Source organism: Falco cherrug, chromosome 1 (assembly GCF_023634085.1).
Source record: "Falco cherrug isolate bFalChe1 chromosome 1, bFalChe1.pri, whole genome shotgun sequence".
NCBI lineage: Eukaryota > Metazoa > Chordata > Aves > Falconiformes > Falconidae > Falco > Falco cherrug.
The window spans coordinates 26,038,375-26,057,557 of NC_073697.1; the positions used below are offsets into that span (position 1 = coordinate 26,038,375).

At 42.0% G+C, this 19,183-nt stretch overlaps 1 protein-coding gene across 5 annotated transcripts in view; it reads left to right on the forward strand.

The window, feature by feature from the left end:
- Positions 1 to 1,735: 1,735 nt before the first annotated feature.
- BMP2K (BMP2 inducible kinase) overlaps positions 1,736 to 19,183 on the forward strand; it is a 65,912-nt gene continuing 48,464 nt past the window's right edge. For 2 of the 5 annotated variants that reach the window (XM_055699191.1, XM_055699194.1), the window contains exon 1: positions 1,736 to 2,212. In XM_055699191.1, coding sequence (XP_055555166.1) covers positions 2,050 to 2,212 — 163 coding nt within the window. In that variant the 5' untranslated portion in view covers positions 1,736 to 2,049. Of the gene's footprint in view, positions 2,213 to 2,287; positions 2,385 to 19,183 lie in introns of those variants that run through there. The other 3 variants (XM_055699201.1, XM_055699195.1, XM_027799780.2) reach the window with 3 other exon arrangements.

Genomic DNA, 19,183 nt, shown 5'->3' on the forward strand with positions numbered 1-19,183 from the left:
TGCAGTCAAAACACCTTTCTCTTCTAAGGAAGACTGTGTGTTAGTCTCTCTATGCTGCTGAAAAACTGATCTCCCTTTACTGAAAGGATGGCAATGACTACAGAAAGGGGACTACTAACGCAATAGCTGTGTCAGTGCTTTCAGTGTATGACAAGTTGTCACTTCAATAGAGAAATATTGTCATTCTGTTACTAAAAGTAAGGCAATATGATTAAGCCAAAAGTAATTTGATCATTGAACTGTTATCCCAAAGATTTAACTTTCTGACTTCTCCAGAGGTTTTGCTGAGCTGATGTCTGCAATTGATACCCATCCAAAACCTAGGTGCTTGGCATGAAAGGCTGTGTTGTGAAATTCCCCACTAGAGATGCCAAAAATGCAGCTTCATTCATTCATATGAGAGATTGACAGGAGATCCAACATCAGTTTTGGCTTTACTGTGTGATTTCATTCGGTGAGGGTAAAAAAAATAATAATATTGGACCTCATTCGTATTTGCATGGGGGGCACACAGGAGAACAGGCTTGGGATGAATTTACCTTTTCAATGACTCCGATCTCTCACGATTTTTGAATGACCAGAAACACTGTTTTAAGTACAAAACCTGGATGCCATTGGTATTTTGGACAGTTTGAAACTTGACTTCAGTCTGAACATGAATTTGAATTGGAAATTTGGGGTAAGTGATTTGAAAGTGAAGGGTGTTTCCCAAAGTTGTTTGGAGGGAACTGTGAACATTCCCCTTTGCTACCTAGCAGCACGATGCTAACAGTGTACCTTAGAGGCAGTGGCTCCCTGGCTGCTGTGGCTCTGGGCCTTTCCAGTCAAGATGACAAACTGAAGCAGGGACCACCGAACACGGGGCTTCTGGAGGTCCAGAAACCATTTCTCAAAAACAGTTTTGATTTTCCTGAAAATCTCACAGGTGAAATGAACCTCATGCTGGAAAATCCCTCGGGTTACTTTGTCCATGCCTATGGGGAAAATGTCCACGGATATTTTGCAGTGGGATATTTACAGCAAATGTTTTCCTGTACAGATCCAGCCTTTTGCCACTTATTTCCAGTCAGTTACCCCCAGAGCTCTGCCTAGTGCATGCACGCAGACCCACTGCTGGGAATTCACAGATGTCATCAATGCTTTTTACAGTTATTTCCGCTCCTGGAGGCACCCTACAGACCCCCTCACAGGGTCTACAGGCCACCGCCGGTCTCCACAGCGCATGCAGAGCCGAAGACCCCTTCCCCTCGGCATCTCGCGCACGTGGCTGGGGCAGTGCCGCGCCGTGAGCGCCGCGCCGGCGGCCGGGGCCCGGGCTGAGCCCCCGGCGGGCCCGCTCGCCCCGCGGCGCCTCACGGAGGGCGGAGTACGGGGCGCGAGGCCGCTGCAACCCCTACCGGCCGCCGCGCGCGCACCCCCGCCCCCAGCTCTCGCTCCACGTGCTCGCCCTGTGCTGACAACCTCACTTCCGGCCGCCGCGGGCGGGGCGGGGGGGAGCAGCGCGCGCCTGTGCGCGCGCGAGAGAGCGGGGGCCGCGCATGCGCCGTCGCGCCGCACACTGGCGAGGCGGCTCCTCCCGGCAGCGCGGCACCCCCCCCCCTCCCCGCCCCTCCCGGCCGCCTCCCCCGTCCCGGCCGCCGCGGGGCTGTGCCCGGGCTGTGCCCGCCCCCTTCCTCCTCCTCCTCCTTCCCCCCCCCCTCCCCCCTCCCCTCCTCCCCCTCCTCCTCCTTCTCCTCCTCCTCCTCCTCCTCCTCCTCCTCCTCCTCCTCCCGCCGGAGCGGGCGTCGCTGCGGGCGCGGGCAGCCGGCGGTGGCGGGCGAACGGGTGAGGAGAAGCGGGGCGGGGGCCGCGGCCGGCATGTGAACCGGGGCAGCCCCCTCCCCGCTCCGGTAGCCGCTGGGCAACGGCCGCCTTTCGCCTCAGGCGCGGCGCCTCCGCCGCCCCTCGCCCGCCCGGCGGCTTCCTCCTCGGCCGCCCTGTCCCGTGCGGGGCCGGGCAGCCGCCTGCGGCCGGCGCCCGTCCTGCGGGCCCGGCGCGGCCCCGCTCGCCATGAAGAAGTTTTCTCGGATGCCCAAGTCCGAGGGGAGCGGCGGCGGCGGGACGGCGGGCGGCGGCTGTGGCGGCGGGGGCGGTGGCGGCAGCGGCGTCGCCTTGGGCAAGGTGCTGGCCGTCGGGCGCTACCAGGTCACCCCCGAGGAGCTGCTGGCGGAAGGTAACGGGGCAGGGGTTCGCGGCGGGCCGGGCAAGGCGCCCGTGTACGGGGCGGGAGCGGCAGCGGCCGAGCGCGGCCGCGGGGCGAGGCGGGGCCGCGCTGCCGGCTCCTGGCCGGGCCGGGCTCCCGCCGCTGGTCCTTATCCCCGTCCCTGGATAGCTGCTGACCCGCTGTAAGCCGGTTAAGGGGGTTTCGCTGGGGTTTTTTTTGTTTGTGGCTTTTGTTGGATTTTTTGTTTGTTTTTTTGTTTGTTTCGGCTGGTGCCTGGGGCTCGTTAGGTGGCTTAGAGTTTCCTGTCATGTTGTCGCGAGTAAACCGGTATGAGATGCCCGGGAGCAGCAAGCTGCCGGTGGGGCCGGGGGTTTTCGGCGGCAGACCCGTCGGGCTTGCAGGCGGCGTGGCCGGTTACCGGCACCTTCGAATAGGGAGGCTTAACTGCAGCAGGCTTTTGTCAGCTAATCTGAAAAAAAACCACAACCAAACCCCAAACAAATCCCCCCAAATAAAAAACATGATCTTCTTGGCTGGAATGTAGTATATTTCTGGTGGGGTCACGAGTGGAGCTGCAGTGCAAGCGATTTGTGCTGTAGGGAATCCCTTCCCCCCCTTGTTGCAGGGTGCTTGACTTCTAATTCTTGTCTCTAACTTGGACTTTCATGTTGTTGGGCCTCCAGTGGATCTTAAAGCAGGGTTGTGTGAGCTCAGACAGTCATAGAGTGTGTGAGACTTTCTTAGTTGTACGACTTTAATACACGCTGGCATGGGCCATCATCAAAACAGCCATATTTGAGTTTTACTCTGCACATGGGGGAAACGGAGTGGTGTTGATTTCCTAGTTGGTGGCAGCCAGTGTTGTAATGTATAAAGTATAATCCACCTCCTAGGTCACTGAGCGCGGGGCTAGTCCCCTATACTGTGTGGTTACTGAATCTCGCAGTGCTTTGGATGTTGTGGGCAAAGTAATTTATCTTTGTCGCTCATACATCTGTGTATTGCTTAGACTAGTTCATGCATAAATGTACTTGTAAACTGTCACTTCTTATGTGCATTTCTAGATGAAGATTTAAGATTGGTTTTAACATGTACGTGCAGGTACTATTACTATTTACAATAGAAATCTATAGGTGGTACTTAAGTTTTCATTGTTATCTGGAAAAAAGTTCTAGTAGACTAGTGGAATTGTTACTTAATATTTAGAATGTAGTATTTAATCTTTGGCTTACGAAAGTGAGATCAGGGTTTAGCCAACTGCATACCCAGTTGCTTAAAATATGGGTGGTCCTTGCTTAGAGTTCCTTTAGGGTGATTGTGGTCTGACGGAAGGTTGTTTCTCTGCAGCACTGGTTGCAGGATAGAAACTTTGTTTTGTTTTGTTTTTTTTTTAAAAAAGGAAATAAGCTCTTGAACAAATTGGTGATGTAACACAACCACCACATATGTAATGCAAAGGAGAAAAATTTTATGGCACTTGGCGCAATTTAGCATATTACTAAAAGTTTTCTCATAATGAAAGAGTCCCTATAGATTGTTATAGATAGCTATCTTTTCTTCTTTCTGTAGCCTGCAGAAACAAATTCATAGCCCTTAAAGGCTTGGGGACAGGGGGAGTACAGTTTTAACAGTTGGGTGTTGTGCAAGTTGGCTTCCTTAGTTTTGAGACTGAAATAAAGTTTTCTACAGCTTTTATGTGGTCTCTTAAGTATGGATGCCTAAGATTAGAACTGATAAAAGAGTTGGGGCGGTGTAAATCTACTGCATCTTGGGAGAAGTCTTCAAAGCCAACGTTGGAGCTGTTCAGTAGGGAGGACCCCAAAAGGCTTAGAGGAGAAGAAAGTAACAGATGGCATAACTGCCTGGTTGAGGTATTAGGGAAGTGAGGGGGCCGGGGAAATGATACTCTTAGAAGTCCTCTGACTGTTGGGAAGCGGCTGGGTTAACAGTGTGCGTGCGGGGAGCAGATGTGTGTCCGTGGTCACTGGCGAGAAGGTCATGGTGACTGAGTGTTGGTGTAGCACTCAGCGCTCCAGACTGACCACAACAGGTCATGAATGAAAAAGTTGCTTTTTTTGTAGGAATTACTTCTTGACAGTCAGGTTTTCCTGTGACTTAGTAAAAATAAATAGTAAGTAATTGTATGTTATTCATGTTCTGTTAGTCATATTGCAATCTATTATTAATACTTAACAAATCTCCTTGCTGGGGGGCAGGAGGGAACAATCACTTATTTTTTTTACTCCCTTTACATAAGGCATTTTTCTCTTTGTTCGTTTTCTCAGTTACCCTCAGTAAAACTGAAGGTCTTCAGCTTTTCAGGTAATTCCCGTTATTCAGTGCTGATGAAATACCATTTACTTTTAAGAGGCTCATAGTACAGTTTTAGGTTGTGTCACGAATCATAGTTAATAAGTTAATATATTGAACATAACAAGCCCATTTCATACATAATGTTCTGTTAGTGGTGTGATGAGGATGTGCTTTTTTACTAGCTGTTAGAATTAATAGCATTGTCTGTCAAATTCAAACTGTTTAAACACATTCCCCCCACCTTCCAAATTTTGCATCGAAGTTGTCTTGGGAAGCTAGCTAGCTCTTGGTTTTGCGAAGGACTTGGGCTGCTGGTAACAAGAGTGAGTGGCAATAGTGGTGCCAAGAGGCTCAAAGCTGTAACTACCTTGTTAGACTGCAGTAATGAATCTTCAGTAGATTTCCTGTGTTGATGCAGATGTTGCCCTCAGATTGCTTTTCTGTAGTCTTTGATGATATTGTTTTATTGTGGTATTTTAAAGGCAAAAGTATGTAGCATTATAATCTAGTTCTTTTGCATAAATATGTATAATGCTATCTAAAGCAACTGCATCCTTTTGTAGTGAAGCAGGTTTAAAGGTTGAAGTGCTTTAGCTATAGGCTGTTAGATGGTTTCTTCTGTTTTAAACACACTTCTCTTCTGGTGACTACTTAGCCTTCATACCCTAATGGTCAGTATGTTGTGGATGGAGGTACTTTTTTTTAAGCTTTACTACTCGGAGGTGGGGGGAGCAATCAATTTTGGTTAAGATTTGTTGTAGAAAATGAATTCTTAGCTGTTTCGAGGGGATAGTAGAAGTGTGTGGAAGAAATGAAGGCCTCGTCTTCTGTATCCTCTTGCTGAATGAGAACGTGTGCAATGCAGCTGAAGTTTGGAGAATTAAATATGACAAATACAGAGAATTCTCTTTTTCAAAGTTACAGATGGTGCACGGGGAACTCTGGTTATGGTGACTCCAATATTGGAAAAAGACTTTCTAGTTAAGACATTGCAACAAACTGAATGTGACAAAGTATGAAACATCACTTTAAATTGATCTCAAATGTCAATGCAAAACAGTTAACATTGGGAAGAGTGAAAAGGAAAGTAAGAGTTAGCAACTTCCCCTCCAAAAAAAACAGAACACCACAAAAAAAAGAAAAAAGGAGACTGTACATGAAATGTACAAAGCTTCATTCTTGAACTCTTGGCTTGGTTTGGAAGCTAATTTGTGGGTATGGAAAGATGACCATAATACTGCTTTCATTGTTTCCTGTTCAGAATTGATTAATGGAATCATGGGGCACATGCTGTTGCATCTTATTAAAAAAAATAAAATAGTAGTACTCTGTAGTCTTTTCCCCACAGTGGTACCACTGATAAATTTTCATCTGGTGTCCTGCATGTCTTGGTCTGGTGTTTAAAGGGTTCTTCAGGGTAGTTGTTCTCCTGTTGTCTAGGACAATGAGTACTGTGTCTGGATGCTTCCTTATTTCTTAATTGGACTATCTTTAGTCCAACAGAGAAATAGGTAACCTCAGTGTCAGGCAGTAGTTGCCTGTTGTTTGTCCCCATGTTGACAGCCCCCCCACCCCCTTCCTTTAAGGGAACAGCTTATAGAGGCACTAAACATTTGTCCCATTGGAAGTATTCCACCAAAAAGACAGAAGTCCATATCTCATCTTGTTTATTAAGCTAGAAGTGCCTCAAAAAAAAAAAAAAAAAAAAAAAAGGTGGGACTTGGTCCTCTACTAAAAGAAGGGAGATGATTGAAAGTAAAGCTTTGACCGTTTGGGGATTATACATTGCAGAAAAAGTAAGAGTTGGAGCTCGCATTTTCTGATGGTGTACTCCTATTTTGTGATAAAAGCATTATGTGGCTAGCAGGCAGCTGTAAAAGTAGATGCTGGGCCAGTGCTACGGGGCTAGGAGTCACCTTAAGCAAAGAACCTTGAAGTAAGTGTCCTAGAATCAAGCATGAGGGGTTTTTTTTTGTCGTTTTAGGGGTTTCTTTGTTGCTACATACTGGGAATGCTAATCTGGCTGTGAGCGAGCGTTACTGAAGTAGTTTTCACAGGATTAGCCAATAATTGCCATTTGCCTAGGATACAGATGTTAACCTTAGTTACAGATGAGGAATGTCCTAGCGTGCTGTGGGTATAGCACAAGAGGGTGATGATCTTGCCCCTGAAAGTATTTCCCCCCTTTTTTTGGAAAGGACTAGGCTGACTGTATTTGGAGGGAGCAAAACTCTTGTCATTACTTCAGTGAAGTCTATTCCATTTTAACCCTCCCACCAGCAAGTGCATGGCTTACAAAAGTGGAGGTGAGATGCCAGAGACTATACACAGAAGAAACTGGATAGCACCCTGTGCACCTTGCTCCTAGAAGTACCCTAACTAGCTGTGAAGTAGCGGTAGGTAGTGTTGCTGTGTTTAGAAAAGGCAATAGTCTGTTCTTCAGCTTTTTTTATGTCTTGAAACTTTGGGAAGGAGGGGTTGAACACGACACATGACTGCTGTTGTGCTGTAACTTTCTCCATTTCCTTTGCCCTAGTACATGTGGAAAGAAGTTGTGTGATACTGCTTATACTGTGTGTTTTTAAAATCATTCTGGCTGATAAAATGATGAGCTGGGAGCTGTATGGTGTTGAGTCTTCTGGTGCTGTATCTTAGGAAGCTGTTGTTTTTTCTGAGTGACCTTGTATCTAGGAATAGGAGGTAGGGGAAAAAGCCAATCAGGTGGTGATTGCTTTGAAGTTAATGAGTTAAAGTGTTTGTATAACAGAACATTTGCTTCATGTATTTAGTATGATGGTTAAAGCATAGCTTTCTGTGAAGAGGGACATCTCAATAGGGAGGACAAGTGAAAATCTTGAATCTTCCCTTTATAAAATGGGAAATTCACTCTCCTTTGTAATTTGTCTCACACTGCAACCTCTTGGAGTCATTACTGGCAAACTAATGGAGGAATGAGCTTTTTGCAAGCTCTGCTGTCCTGCTTAAATTGAGTGTGCAGTCTTTGAAAGTACTTGATGACGTTTATTATTCCATTGGTCCTTTATTTTCATACTGTTCCAGTTGAGGCCTAAGAAAACTAGCACCTTAACGGAGAAGAATGCAAGTCCTGTTTTGTGAGATGGTATGCTGTACATTTGTAGATTGTCATACTGCTGAATTTTTAGTGCAGGTGTTTTTCCCAGTGTTTTTTCTTCAAGTAATTGTCTAAGAAGGGGAGTCTTAAAATTTGATCAACATCACAACTATGCTAAAGGTTGAAGTGCTTATTCTCCAGGAAAGAGGCTTAGTAAGTTCTTCAAAATCAGTCCTAAAATTAGGATGGTCTTGAAAGTTTTGTTGTAGGTATTTTTTTTTCTACCTTATGTGTCTTAGCAGTTCAACAAGTAATTCAGATAACTTTCTGATGTGCATAAGATTCTTGCCTTTCTAGGATGCTTTGTTAAGCCCCATTTCAATTAACTTTTCATGCCCTGATTTTTAGGTCTTTAGACTAAGTTGTGTTGGGGATTTGCAACTGCGGTAGCTGCTGTAAATTCTTAAATGTGCTGCTGTACAGCCTGCACTGCTTTTTCTCATGTGAACATATAGCTCATTTGTTGTGCTGTTCTGAAGAGGCAAACAGAAGAGAAGCATCGTTGTAGTGGATGAGTTAACTTTAGTAAAGGGGTGTGGACTGAATTTTTGACTCTGAGATTCAGATTGTACAGCAGAAGTGCTTATTTTTGTGATAGGTGTTAGAAATGTACTTGGTGCAGGACCACTTCTGTCATGACTATGTGATAGGGCAACCTCCTCGTATGTGGCAAGCTGACATGTCCATTATTGGCTTTCTTTGTTAGTTTAGCGGTTACGTAGCATGTGACTTGCCATTCTTTGCAGTAGCTACTGTTTTATTTTCAGCTGGAATCTAGTTCAGTTGTTCAGGTAGATTATGAGCTGGAAGGTTGTCTGGAAAGATAACTTGAGGAATTTGAGTCGGGATTGGTCATTTCAGTTTTTTTCAGAGCACATTACTGAATCGATGTTCACATGTAATTGTAAAGGTCAAGCCTATTCTGTCTCAAACAGTTTTGCTTTAAGTTGCAGAAATGGTTTGTTCGAGTTCAAAAGATAAAGGGAGAAAAAGGCAGCGTGAGTACTTAAAACTTCCTGATTTTCATTTTGGCTAAAAGTATAATACGCTAGTACACGTGAAGCGAGGCAGCCATGCCTATTGGGACTATGCAAGAGCTTCATGTGTAGCTTCAGAATGGCAGATGGTGACATGCTGAACCAAGTTTTGATCTCTGGGTGATGAAAGATAGGGAGCCTATGCTGTAGTGCTTGGGAGTTACCTTTGGGCTTTTCAAGCAGAATGAAGGCAGCAGACAACTTGAAACATGAGCATTGTTTTGGCTATTACAAGGTGTAGCTGTGCTCTCTGTAATGAAAAGGAAAACTAACCAGGAAGCAGTTTGGGTATTTGCATGTGATCCTAGTTTTACATCAACATGCAGGTAAAAATACCATTTTTTTGTGTAATGTAGTGCACAAAATGAATGCTTTGACTTCAGTTTTGTTAGTCAGGACACTAGTTGTCTTGACTAACTTTGGTGGTAACTTTGGGAGACTGGTCATTCTCGCTGTACTTTCCAGAGCTGTTGTGTGCCTCTTGTACAGAGATGGAGAAATTGGGAGGTTAGGAAGCATCTGTAGGCTGACAAAGGTATGTGTTGGACAGCTAAGAGCAAGTTTGGCTCTTATGGACCTGTGGTCTAATGCTCTTTGTATGCCAAGTTATTAGGCTTTGTGTCCCCCCCCTTTCTGCATTGCAGTGTCTATGAACATATGATGTTGCACTTCTGTAAACTGCACATAACATTCTTGAAAACGAACAGAATGATTATCAATTTAATTTTTGTGTGCCCAGAAGTAGTTAAATACTGAGCAAGTACTTTGGAATCTAGTAATTCTGAGCTAAGTTTTTGGGATAGTGGCCAAGAATCAGATGGCTGTACAGGAGAAGCAACTTGATTTGTAGCAGTATATCTTGTTAATACGATGCACAAGCTCAAACCCTCTTTCCTTTGCCAAATTTTGACGGAAGACAGATGTAACAAATATTTGTGCCATCTAGTTGTTTTCTTCCCCCCTGCGAATGTGTTCTGCTGAAGTATACTAATGTTACTGTAGTCATAAAAGAGGGTTATGTGTGCATATAGATTTACTATGAAACTCCTGGACATGCTCAGAGGGTAAGGCAGTATGTGATAATAGAGGATATGTTAGCTTTGTGTGTGAAAGACTTGGCCTGACTTTAAAAGAAGCTGTGCAGGATCTTATTTTGGGTGTGTGTGTTTTGTTGGTTCAACTGAAAGTTTATTTTTTTCCTTTTTTAAAATTAGATCTTGGTACTTTGCATGTCAACGTAGAAAATAAAAAACTTTGTTAGCTAGTAAAAGTAGAATGCATTTTCAGACAGTTGTTAACTAGAAACCAGTGATTCTGAGAAGAGGGTGTTTATTTCTCTGGGCTTTTGTGAGTGTAATATCAGGGCTGTCAAGTCATTAACTAGTATGATACCCATATGGAAGTATTTGTACAGTTCCTCTTTGCATAGAGAACTGAAGCTAATGCCAGAGATGGGATTTGGTCTCTATGGATCATGGTAATTACAGGCTTACTTTCCTTTCGCATCTGGGAAGAATGAGCATGCTTTAATATATACCCATGTTAATTAACTGTGTGAACTTAGACATCTTCCTAGCTGTAGATGTTTAAGCTGTAAATGTGTGCACATGTGCTGTTTGATGAATGTCTTCTTGCTAAATAGATTTCACCTCTGGTTTGGAGGAAAACTGTTCGAGGTGGTCAAGTTGTGTTGCTTGTCTCTGGCATTGTTCTGGTTTAAATGTTCTTTTTAAGCCTTCATTCTCAAAATTGTTTGATTTCTTAACCTTGGGCCATATTTCACTTGTTGTGGTTATTTTTTGCCTCTGTAATGGTCTAGATAAGTAGGTTGCCACAGTTGAAGAAGTTGCTGTTTGTGAGCAGAGCTGTGTTAACTGACACTATGAATGCTCCGTGCCTGCCAAAATGTGGAATTCAAGAGTGTCAGCTAACAGGTGGTTCTAGTAAATAAATTTTATTCTGCATTTGGGACTAAGCAGGAACTTGGACATGGCCGGTCAACTAATTGTAACTTGATTGCTTGAGATACTGTCCTTTTCCTAAGAAATACTAGATTTGCAGGCGTCTGTTTTGAAATGGGAGTTTTTCCTCCTGTGTTTTTATAGGTTTAGTTTTGAAGCTGTGAGTATACTGGATGAACAGCAGCTTCCTGAAATGTTGGGAGCATTTGCCTATTACTAATGCCTTAAGCTGGAAGTCTGAGGGTAGTTAGAAGGTCCCAGTGATGCTGAACAGTAGCACACTGATGTAGGTCACTTCATCTCTAGTGTGTTGTTCTGCTGCAGTAGAGGTGGCTTATCCTATGTTTTCCTCTCCAGCTGAGGAGGTTTGGTGGTGAACATGAAAGCCCTCATCTCTTGAAGGGCTAGGCTCTTGTTTTTTCTCTTAATCATTATCTGGCTGCTGACAAGGAAGGAAAATGGGTTCCTCTTCTACAGCTTTCTTGGTTGTCTTGGGAATGGATTTTAGTTTCTTGGGTGTTAGTCTACTGGTTAAGAAGGTAGGAAACTTTTCCTTCCTCTCCTGATTCATGCATTCCTTGCTCATGCTTGTCTAAGTTACTTTTTACTAGTAGCAGTGGGATGTCTTGGGTATGGGTGAAGTCAGTTGTGAAACTGGGTTTCTGAACAGAAGCAGGGTGGAGGAAAATGCATGGAAAGGTACAGATTAACAACTGGAAATAAAAACTACTTGGTCCTAGGGGTCTGTTTTAATTGAATGGGGAATATTTCCATTGGTTTGAGTAGCAAAAGGGATGCTGCTTTGTTCCTGAGTGACATGAACACAGGTGTGTTAACACAGGTGTTAAACATTGTCTGTTGTGGGGCTGCTAACTTGCAGTGTTTTCCCTGTAAAAGTGTGTCTTAGCCTTGATTCTCATTATGTCTGCCTTGCTACTTCTGATGCAAATGGTAAAAATACTGAAGAAATGATTGTGTGGGCTCATGTGAGCATGAACACCTCTTAGCATTTTTTTGTCTTGTCTTCAAGAGGTGTCAAAGCTGGTATTGATCTGAGGAACATCACATCCCCATAGGGACAGTCATTATTACGCAAAAGGGAGAAACAACAGAAGATGCATGGAAGATGAAGGGATTAGCTCCAAGTCATGAAACAAGTCTATACAAGAGATGCAGGTAGAGTTTGGAACATCCCGGCTCCGTGATGGTTCCTTCCGCATTGCTTCTGTAATAGCTATGCCTTGATTGCTGTGTACAAAAATATTAAAGGAATTCTGATATTCAAGGACTTCAGGAGATTGTATTCAGAATAATGTGTATGTTGGGCTTCCAAACTTGCATATTATTTTAATGGATGAATTTGTTCCTGTGGTGTCTCGGAACTTTTAACACACAAGTCTTTTATGAGAGTTACATACTAATATATAGGAACAGTTCCAATTCTTGGTTTGATTCGTGTTCTGTTGTGCAAAGTCATTCTACTTCTCATTTTTTAAATTTATTTGGACTGTGATTACTATCTGCATCTTTTCTTTCAATAGCAGTTCTAATGAGTTGTTATTGCAGCTTTTTGCCACTTATGAAATAAGAAAGTTGTAAAAGTCAGTGATTAATATGACGTTTTTACGTCCTTTCTGATTTTTGTAGGTTGAAAAATGGTATGTGCTTTTACTTAGAGAAACTGTTGCTAATTTTTTGTTGTTGTTTTGGATAATTAGTGAATTACTTTCATGAAACCGTATGAAAGTGGTGTTTGTTTGGAGAGACAAACCATGGAGGAATTAAACTTGGAGCTAATCTTTATGCAGCTGCTAAATGTGCATAGGCTTGGTCTGTGCTGTTGAAGAACTCTGACAGAGCCAGTGCTCTTCTGGATTGCAGCAGTATAGACACAGTAGTAGGTGATTCCTCTTAGTACTTTGGCTTTGAACTTGATGTCCTGCATACAGAGCAGATCGATCATTAAAGAATATAAGGCACTGAATTACTCTGACACACTTGTATAAGGACCTGACTTGCATGTAGCATGTGTTCTATGAGACAAGAATAGGAAGCGCAAATGAGATTTGTCGTGTCAGTGTTAAACCTGGGATTGGTTCTGTTTCGTACATGATGTGCAGGAAAACAAAACGTTTTGAAAAATAAGAAATGAAGTAATTGCATTCTTTGGAGCCCTGTTGTCTCTCCACAGAGCTCAGTAGCATGGTCTGTGTAGAGTTGAGACCTTCACCTTGGTTCGATTTAGATAAGTTATCACTTCTGTAGTATCACTTGGCTTTTAATGAGAACTCGTGAAACCAGCAGGAGGATTATTTGCTCTCGGAATGAGCTATCCAGAGATTCCTTAGGTGCTCTGAAGCTAGAAAAGGAAGCTTATTTTTTTATGGTAGTTCTAAAAGCAGTCTAACCATATAGAAGAAACTCATCAAAACAAAACACTGCGTGCTGCATCTAATTTGGTTTAGTCATGTAGATGTCTTCAAATTCCTCTGATTCCTGATGTGAATTAACGGTATTACTTTCCCAGTGTTGTGCTTTCTTGAAATGTTTGCCTCTATCAAACGGACTGTTACTTCTTCCTGATGACTTGCTGTGCTGTTAAGCTGTCATTGAATTATATAGCTGCCTTTGTGAGGTGAAGTTTTTGTGGAATGACATCTTTGGGTTTAGGTGGTCTTAGATGGGTCTTAATGCTTTCATTTTTTGAGGCTAACCCAGAAACACACAAGCTTCCTGACTGGTCCATTTAATGAATGTCTCGTTCAGAATTACCACTGTTGACTGACTCTACCTTGAAACATGTAAGATGTATGAGAGGTATTAAATGATTTTGGTAATTTTGACTCCAATACTCAGAATCCTGTTGCCATTGCAGCATAGCTTGTTTATTTAAAATGATCAAGCTGCTCATACTGTTCAGAAGTTTTTCAGTGTCTCCTCTTAAATTGTCAAATTTCATGGTGTGAAGTTTTGAAATTATTACTGCTGAACAAATTCCACATAAGAATGATGTAAAATATTTCAGATAGCAGTCTTAATAAAGAGATATTTTGTATGGAAACCAAAGTATTCGGGTGTGTTCAACATGTATCAGATAGTTTTAAGAACTGCTGCTCCCATGCAGGTACCAAGGAAATATTAGTACCTAAAATATTTTAAAATTCTATTTATTGGTGTAAGCAGGTTGAATCTCAAATATTTTGCTTTTAAAGTTTATTGGTCCCCTGTTCTTCATATGTCAGGTCTATATCCGCTCCTTTGGTACACACTTTGGAGTTTAAATGTGTATTTGCAGACAGCTAAAGAAGATGAGGTAATGAAAACCTTATACTGATAGCCTCAAATATTCATATCAGATAATTCTAAGAAATAATTCCAGCCAGTTAATCCAGTTTTCATCATGCTTATGTATTAAAAATGGTCAGTGAATTCACTAGTGATTACACTTGGATATGAAGATGTGCGTGAGACTACATAGACTTTCTAGCAGTGAGGAGATAGGGGTTTTGCCTTGCTAATTTATTATGTGTATGATGCCTTAGGACAGGGGTCCTCAAACTACGGCCCCCCAGGGTCCTCGGTCCAGCCCCCGGTATTTACAGACCCCCCCCACCGGGGGTTGGGGGGGGAAACCAAGCAGCCGCAGATGGCTGCCTGCCACTTCATCCGCACGCCGGCCCCCTGGTTAAAAAGTTTGGGGACCCCTGCCTTAAGGTTAATAGTAAACCAGCGAATCTTCCTGTGATGTCTACCTTTAGTCTGAAATGCTTCTAGTATTGTGAATTGCTTTATCTCTGCGCTGCTTGGTTACTCTTTTGTTTCTGTTGCAATGAAAGGCAGCACTTCTCCAAGATGCTGTAGAGCTAGGCGTTTTGCTGAAGCGGAGCGCCTTGTGCTTTGCCTTGGTTCTGTGCAATGGTAGCTTTGTGGTATTTGGTGCGTTGGTTATTCATGTGTGATGTTATAGATCCATTCTCTGACCTCCTCTGCTTTGCACTCTTATGCTTCCATATTTAAATCACTATTTTAATTGTGATTTAAATGAAAATTAAAGTCAAACTACAGAGCAAATAAGACATAGTTAAAGAAAAGGGTGTGTGTGTGGTTTTGGATTTTTTTTAATTCATTGGTAGCCATTCGGTATGACAGTGGAGTTCAGTTCCAAAAAAGTTGTGGTGGTTGCATATTAAGTATATAACATATCTATATTCACAGATTTAAACATTCTGTAACTGCATTTATTTGGACACACGTTTGTTACGTTGGAGTTAAAATCAAATTATTTTTTTAAAAAAAGCAGTTGTGTGCATTAAAAATGCTTAGCAAATGACATTTGAAATCAGTCTATAAAATGAATTGAATTCATGTCCATGCTGTAGAATGAGTAACTTCATTTTTCTGTTTAGTCTGTATTCACAGATAATGTCATCGTCCTGCTTTTCAAACTTGTTCTGTTTTCAGTTCAGAGTAAACTACAGATGCAGCTGAATTGAGTGAACAAAGTCAGGAGGGATGGGGAAAAACCTTTCCACATGTTGAAGATACAGCTGCTGGGTTTTGTTTTCAATTTTTTTTTTTAGTTTGTTTTGTTGGTGGTGTGTGGTGTTTTTTGGTTTTTATTTTTTAAATCATGCTAGTGGGTGCTTGTTACAGGTGTCTTATCAAGGTCTTCAACAAGTTGAGAAGCTTTCTTGTGAAAAGTTGAGCAAGAAGCACATCCTGCCTGAAGGCATCACCTTAGTTATGTCTTGACTAATATGAGATGCCTAGCATTCTAAAGTTTGAGATGCTAGAAGTTTAATGGCACAGTGAAATAGAATTAACTGTTCTGGCCTAGATTACACAGCGTAATCCCTTATATAAAAGTTTACTCAACTGTCTTGACCTTGACCAAAATAAAACGAGTGTTCAGGTTGGTTGGTAGGGTGAGTTTCTATTTGTTCTTGAATCTTGGAAAGGGAAGCATTAGTGATGTGAAGCTCTGTGTCTTGGAGAAAAATCTTGCTTGCCCCTGTGAACAGCTGTCACTCTTGATGAGCATTTCTTGGCTTTGGAAATGTGGATTTTATTTCTTAAACTTCTCTCTCTCTTTTTTTTTTTTTTTAATTCTGTAACTGGATTATGCCAGCTAGGGAGATTCTAAAAATGCCAAGCTAGGGCTGCAGTTATGATTGGTGTAATGTGCTCTGGATATGAAACTCAACAGCAATACTTGACTGGACTTTGTATGCCTGTTCAAAGGAAACTTGCATGCTCTATAAAGAGAAAGCATGCTTGTTTAAGTACGCTGGGATGTGCAAAAGTGCAAGGAAGAAGGAATTTGAAGAAAGTAAATGGATTGATGGCATTATTGTACATCTCCAAAGTAAAAGTAACTTGAAGATCCTTGTATTATTGGAAAATAGTGTTGTTCCCAGGCTGGAAGATGATTCCATGAGCATTGAACTAGAATGCTGTTTTGCTTTTATTACTGATGTGCCTGTAAACAAATTGTACTGACTTTGTACAGTAAACTGCATAAGGTAACTGACAACTCTGTGTTGTGCTGAAGTGTTTCCTGGTCCCCACCAGTGCTGGGAGCAGACCAGATTGGTCTCTTCAAACGCAAATACTTGTGCTGTTTCTGTGAGAAGAAAGCTCTGCCTTTCGCTAGAAAAAAAAAAAATACAGTACCCTTCCCTCTGTGTTACATTTAACTTGGGTTTTTAGTGGCTCCAGTAGCAAGTGTCTGCAGGACAGCACAGCCCTAGAAATTGACTTTGTGAATAAAGCCCAGTGGATTGTGACTTGTTGCCAAATTTTACCATAACTTTCTACTTCTGTTTTCTATCAGTGTAGATAGAGGACCTGTTTAATACTCTTGACTAATTTCTGTTACAACATGATTTCAGAATCTGGAGGTGAAAAGAGGTTAATGGAAAGGTTAATGTTTTGATATTCACAATTTATTAGTTGAACTGTTGCAATCTAGTCATGTTCTGTGCTCTCCCTTATTGAGAGAAGGTAAGTATTAGTTGAATTAAATACAAATAGTACAGTGGTGATGAGCAGCTTGATTCAAAACTGAAACAGAGAGGTTTTTCATATTTCTTCTAACAAAAGCATGGGGTAAAGAAGGGATCAGTTTTACCCTAAGAAATGAAGTGGTTTATGTTGGGTTCATAAGATGTATTTCTTACAGAGTATATGAAATGCTTGGCCTATTTTTTGAGAGTAAGCATTAAATAAATCAGCTTTCAATCTCATTTACCTTAATTTACCTTAATTTACCTTAAACTTGAAAGAATATTGCAGGAATTAACTTTGCAAACTATTTGAACATAGTTCAAATAGATGTGCTTGCATCTGCATTAGGAAATTGTGGTGGTGGTTTTCTTGTTTCTCTAGAAGCAAAATATCTGAGGCAGACAGTCAGAAGATGGTGCAGAAGCAATGTTGTGATTCAAATAGTCAGCTTTGGATAGCAAGTGACCTGGATACTCTGAGAAGCAGGTAGGGTGAGTAGCATGATTGTCTTCAATCCAGGATGTTGAGCTTTGTTTCTTTTGCTGTTGGCTAGATTGAAGCTTGAGCATCTCAGTTGGCCAGCTGTCACATAAAGTTTGCTTAAATTTAGAACTACAATGTTAGCACTGAAATTTGGAAGTTGTCTGTAGTAGATTTAGTTGAAAATCCAGCACAGGGCTTGTAGTACTCTAGCTGACTGGAATGGGTTTGCTCTGTACAGAAAAGGAATGTTTTGAAGTCTGTATAGGCTCATAAAATTATAAGTTTTTAAAATGTGCTTTATAGTGGAATGACAGAATAGGTGTCTGTAGAGTGTTTTTGTGTATGGCAGGGCTTGATCCAAGCTTCTCTCTGGGATGTTCTCACAAAGAAGTTGCACTGCCAACTGTAGCAAAAGAAAAATGACATCTTCTGGACTTTATGGAAGTTTGCCTATTAAAAGGCTAATTAACGGTATCTTAGTTTGTGGCTTTCACACAAACACGCACAGGTTTGCCTTAAGTCTGTTTGTCTTTCATATGTTCTCCTTGAGAGGGAGGGGTGTTGCCTGATGCAGAGGACAGCAGAGGCTTTACAGAGGATAGGATTGTCAAAATTTAGAGAACTTTACCCAAACAGCTGAAATGTCTATCCATTTACTAGTTCAGGCTTTCTTGCTGGTCCTTGCAGGCCAGGAGGGAATGATGGCATTGTCAGAGGTGATGGCTAAGAATTCCTGTTAAGGCTTTTCAATGAATAGTAACTTTACCACTGTGAGGAAAATTTGCAGAGGTCAGTGCCATGGGAATGCTTCTTGGGATTTAAAAGAAGAAAAAGATACCGATTTGGGACTGATATTTTTATGTTCCTCTGTATTCCACCCCCTTGTCTTTCTTGGCTGTTGCCTTGATGTGAGGGGATTTCCTGTGTGGTTTTTTGGGTGATTTCCTGTAGCGCTTAAATTTGCATAAAGTTTTTGCACTGTTGCAAGCTTTTGTGATCTTCCTTGTTAAGAGGAAGTATAGCTGACATGTTGAAGTCTCTCAGATTGTGAACTCTGCTGGGGTTAAAGCTCTCCTACTGCTTCATGATAAAAATACTAGTACCTGTTTGCATCATTGGCGTCTGTGTGTTTCGTTTATGACTGTACACTGCATCAGTTGATGTAATTATTTTTAAATTACTAAAAAATGAAGTAATTTGTGCATTTGACATTTGTATACTTTCCTTTGCAATGTAAGTGGTTCTGTCATTACCAGCAAGAACACCAGATTGATGATGTTTTGTTATTTTGGGTTTTGTTTTTTCACTTTGGCACCTGGGTATGTCTGGAGCATAGCTGTTACCAAGCAAGAAAACTTTTCACAGAAATCTATAGTACGCCTTCATTTATCTTTCCCAGAGCACTTTAGTAACTTGAAGTGTCTTGGATACTGCAAGTAGTCTCAGGTGCTTTTTGTTGTTTTTGTTTGTTTGTTTTTTTCAAAGTTGGACTGCAGTTGTTAAGAGGAGGGTTCCTGCTCATCGGCAGGGCTAACAGTCCAATTAGCAGGTCGAGGTATGTGATTCATAGCTGTTATTTTCACGGCACTGCCTCAGGAGCAGACACTGGAAGAAAGCAGTGCTTCTTGTCTAAACTAGCCCTGATATTCAGATTGTTACACAGTGGGAATTTGTGTGGGCAGTGGGAAAAGGATCAGTGGCATGCCCCTTGGAATGCATTGTCTGCATGCTTAAAATGACGTGGAGAAATATTGAACTCCAAAATGTGTGTAGAAATGGATTATTTTAGAAGTAGGAAGCTATTTCTGCTTTTGGTTTTTGGAATACCAAGCTCTTGAACTTGCAGGCAACATCTGTCAACTGCTTTTCTGGATGGAGCTGTGTCTCAGAGCCTTGTGTTCATAAACTGAGACTTGTGGAATACGCTTTAATGAAAATATACACATGCATGTGTACACACACAAAAGCATAGATATCGATATAGAAAAATGTGAATGTGTATATGTATGGTTATTACCATCTAATACTGCAGTTGTTCAGCCAGAGG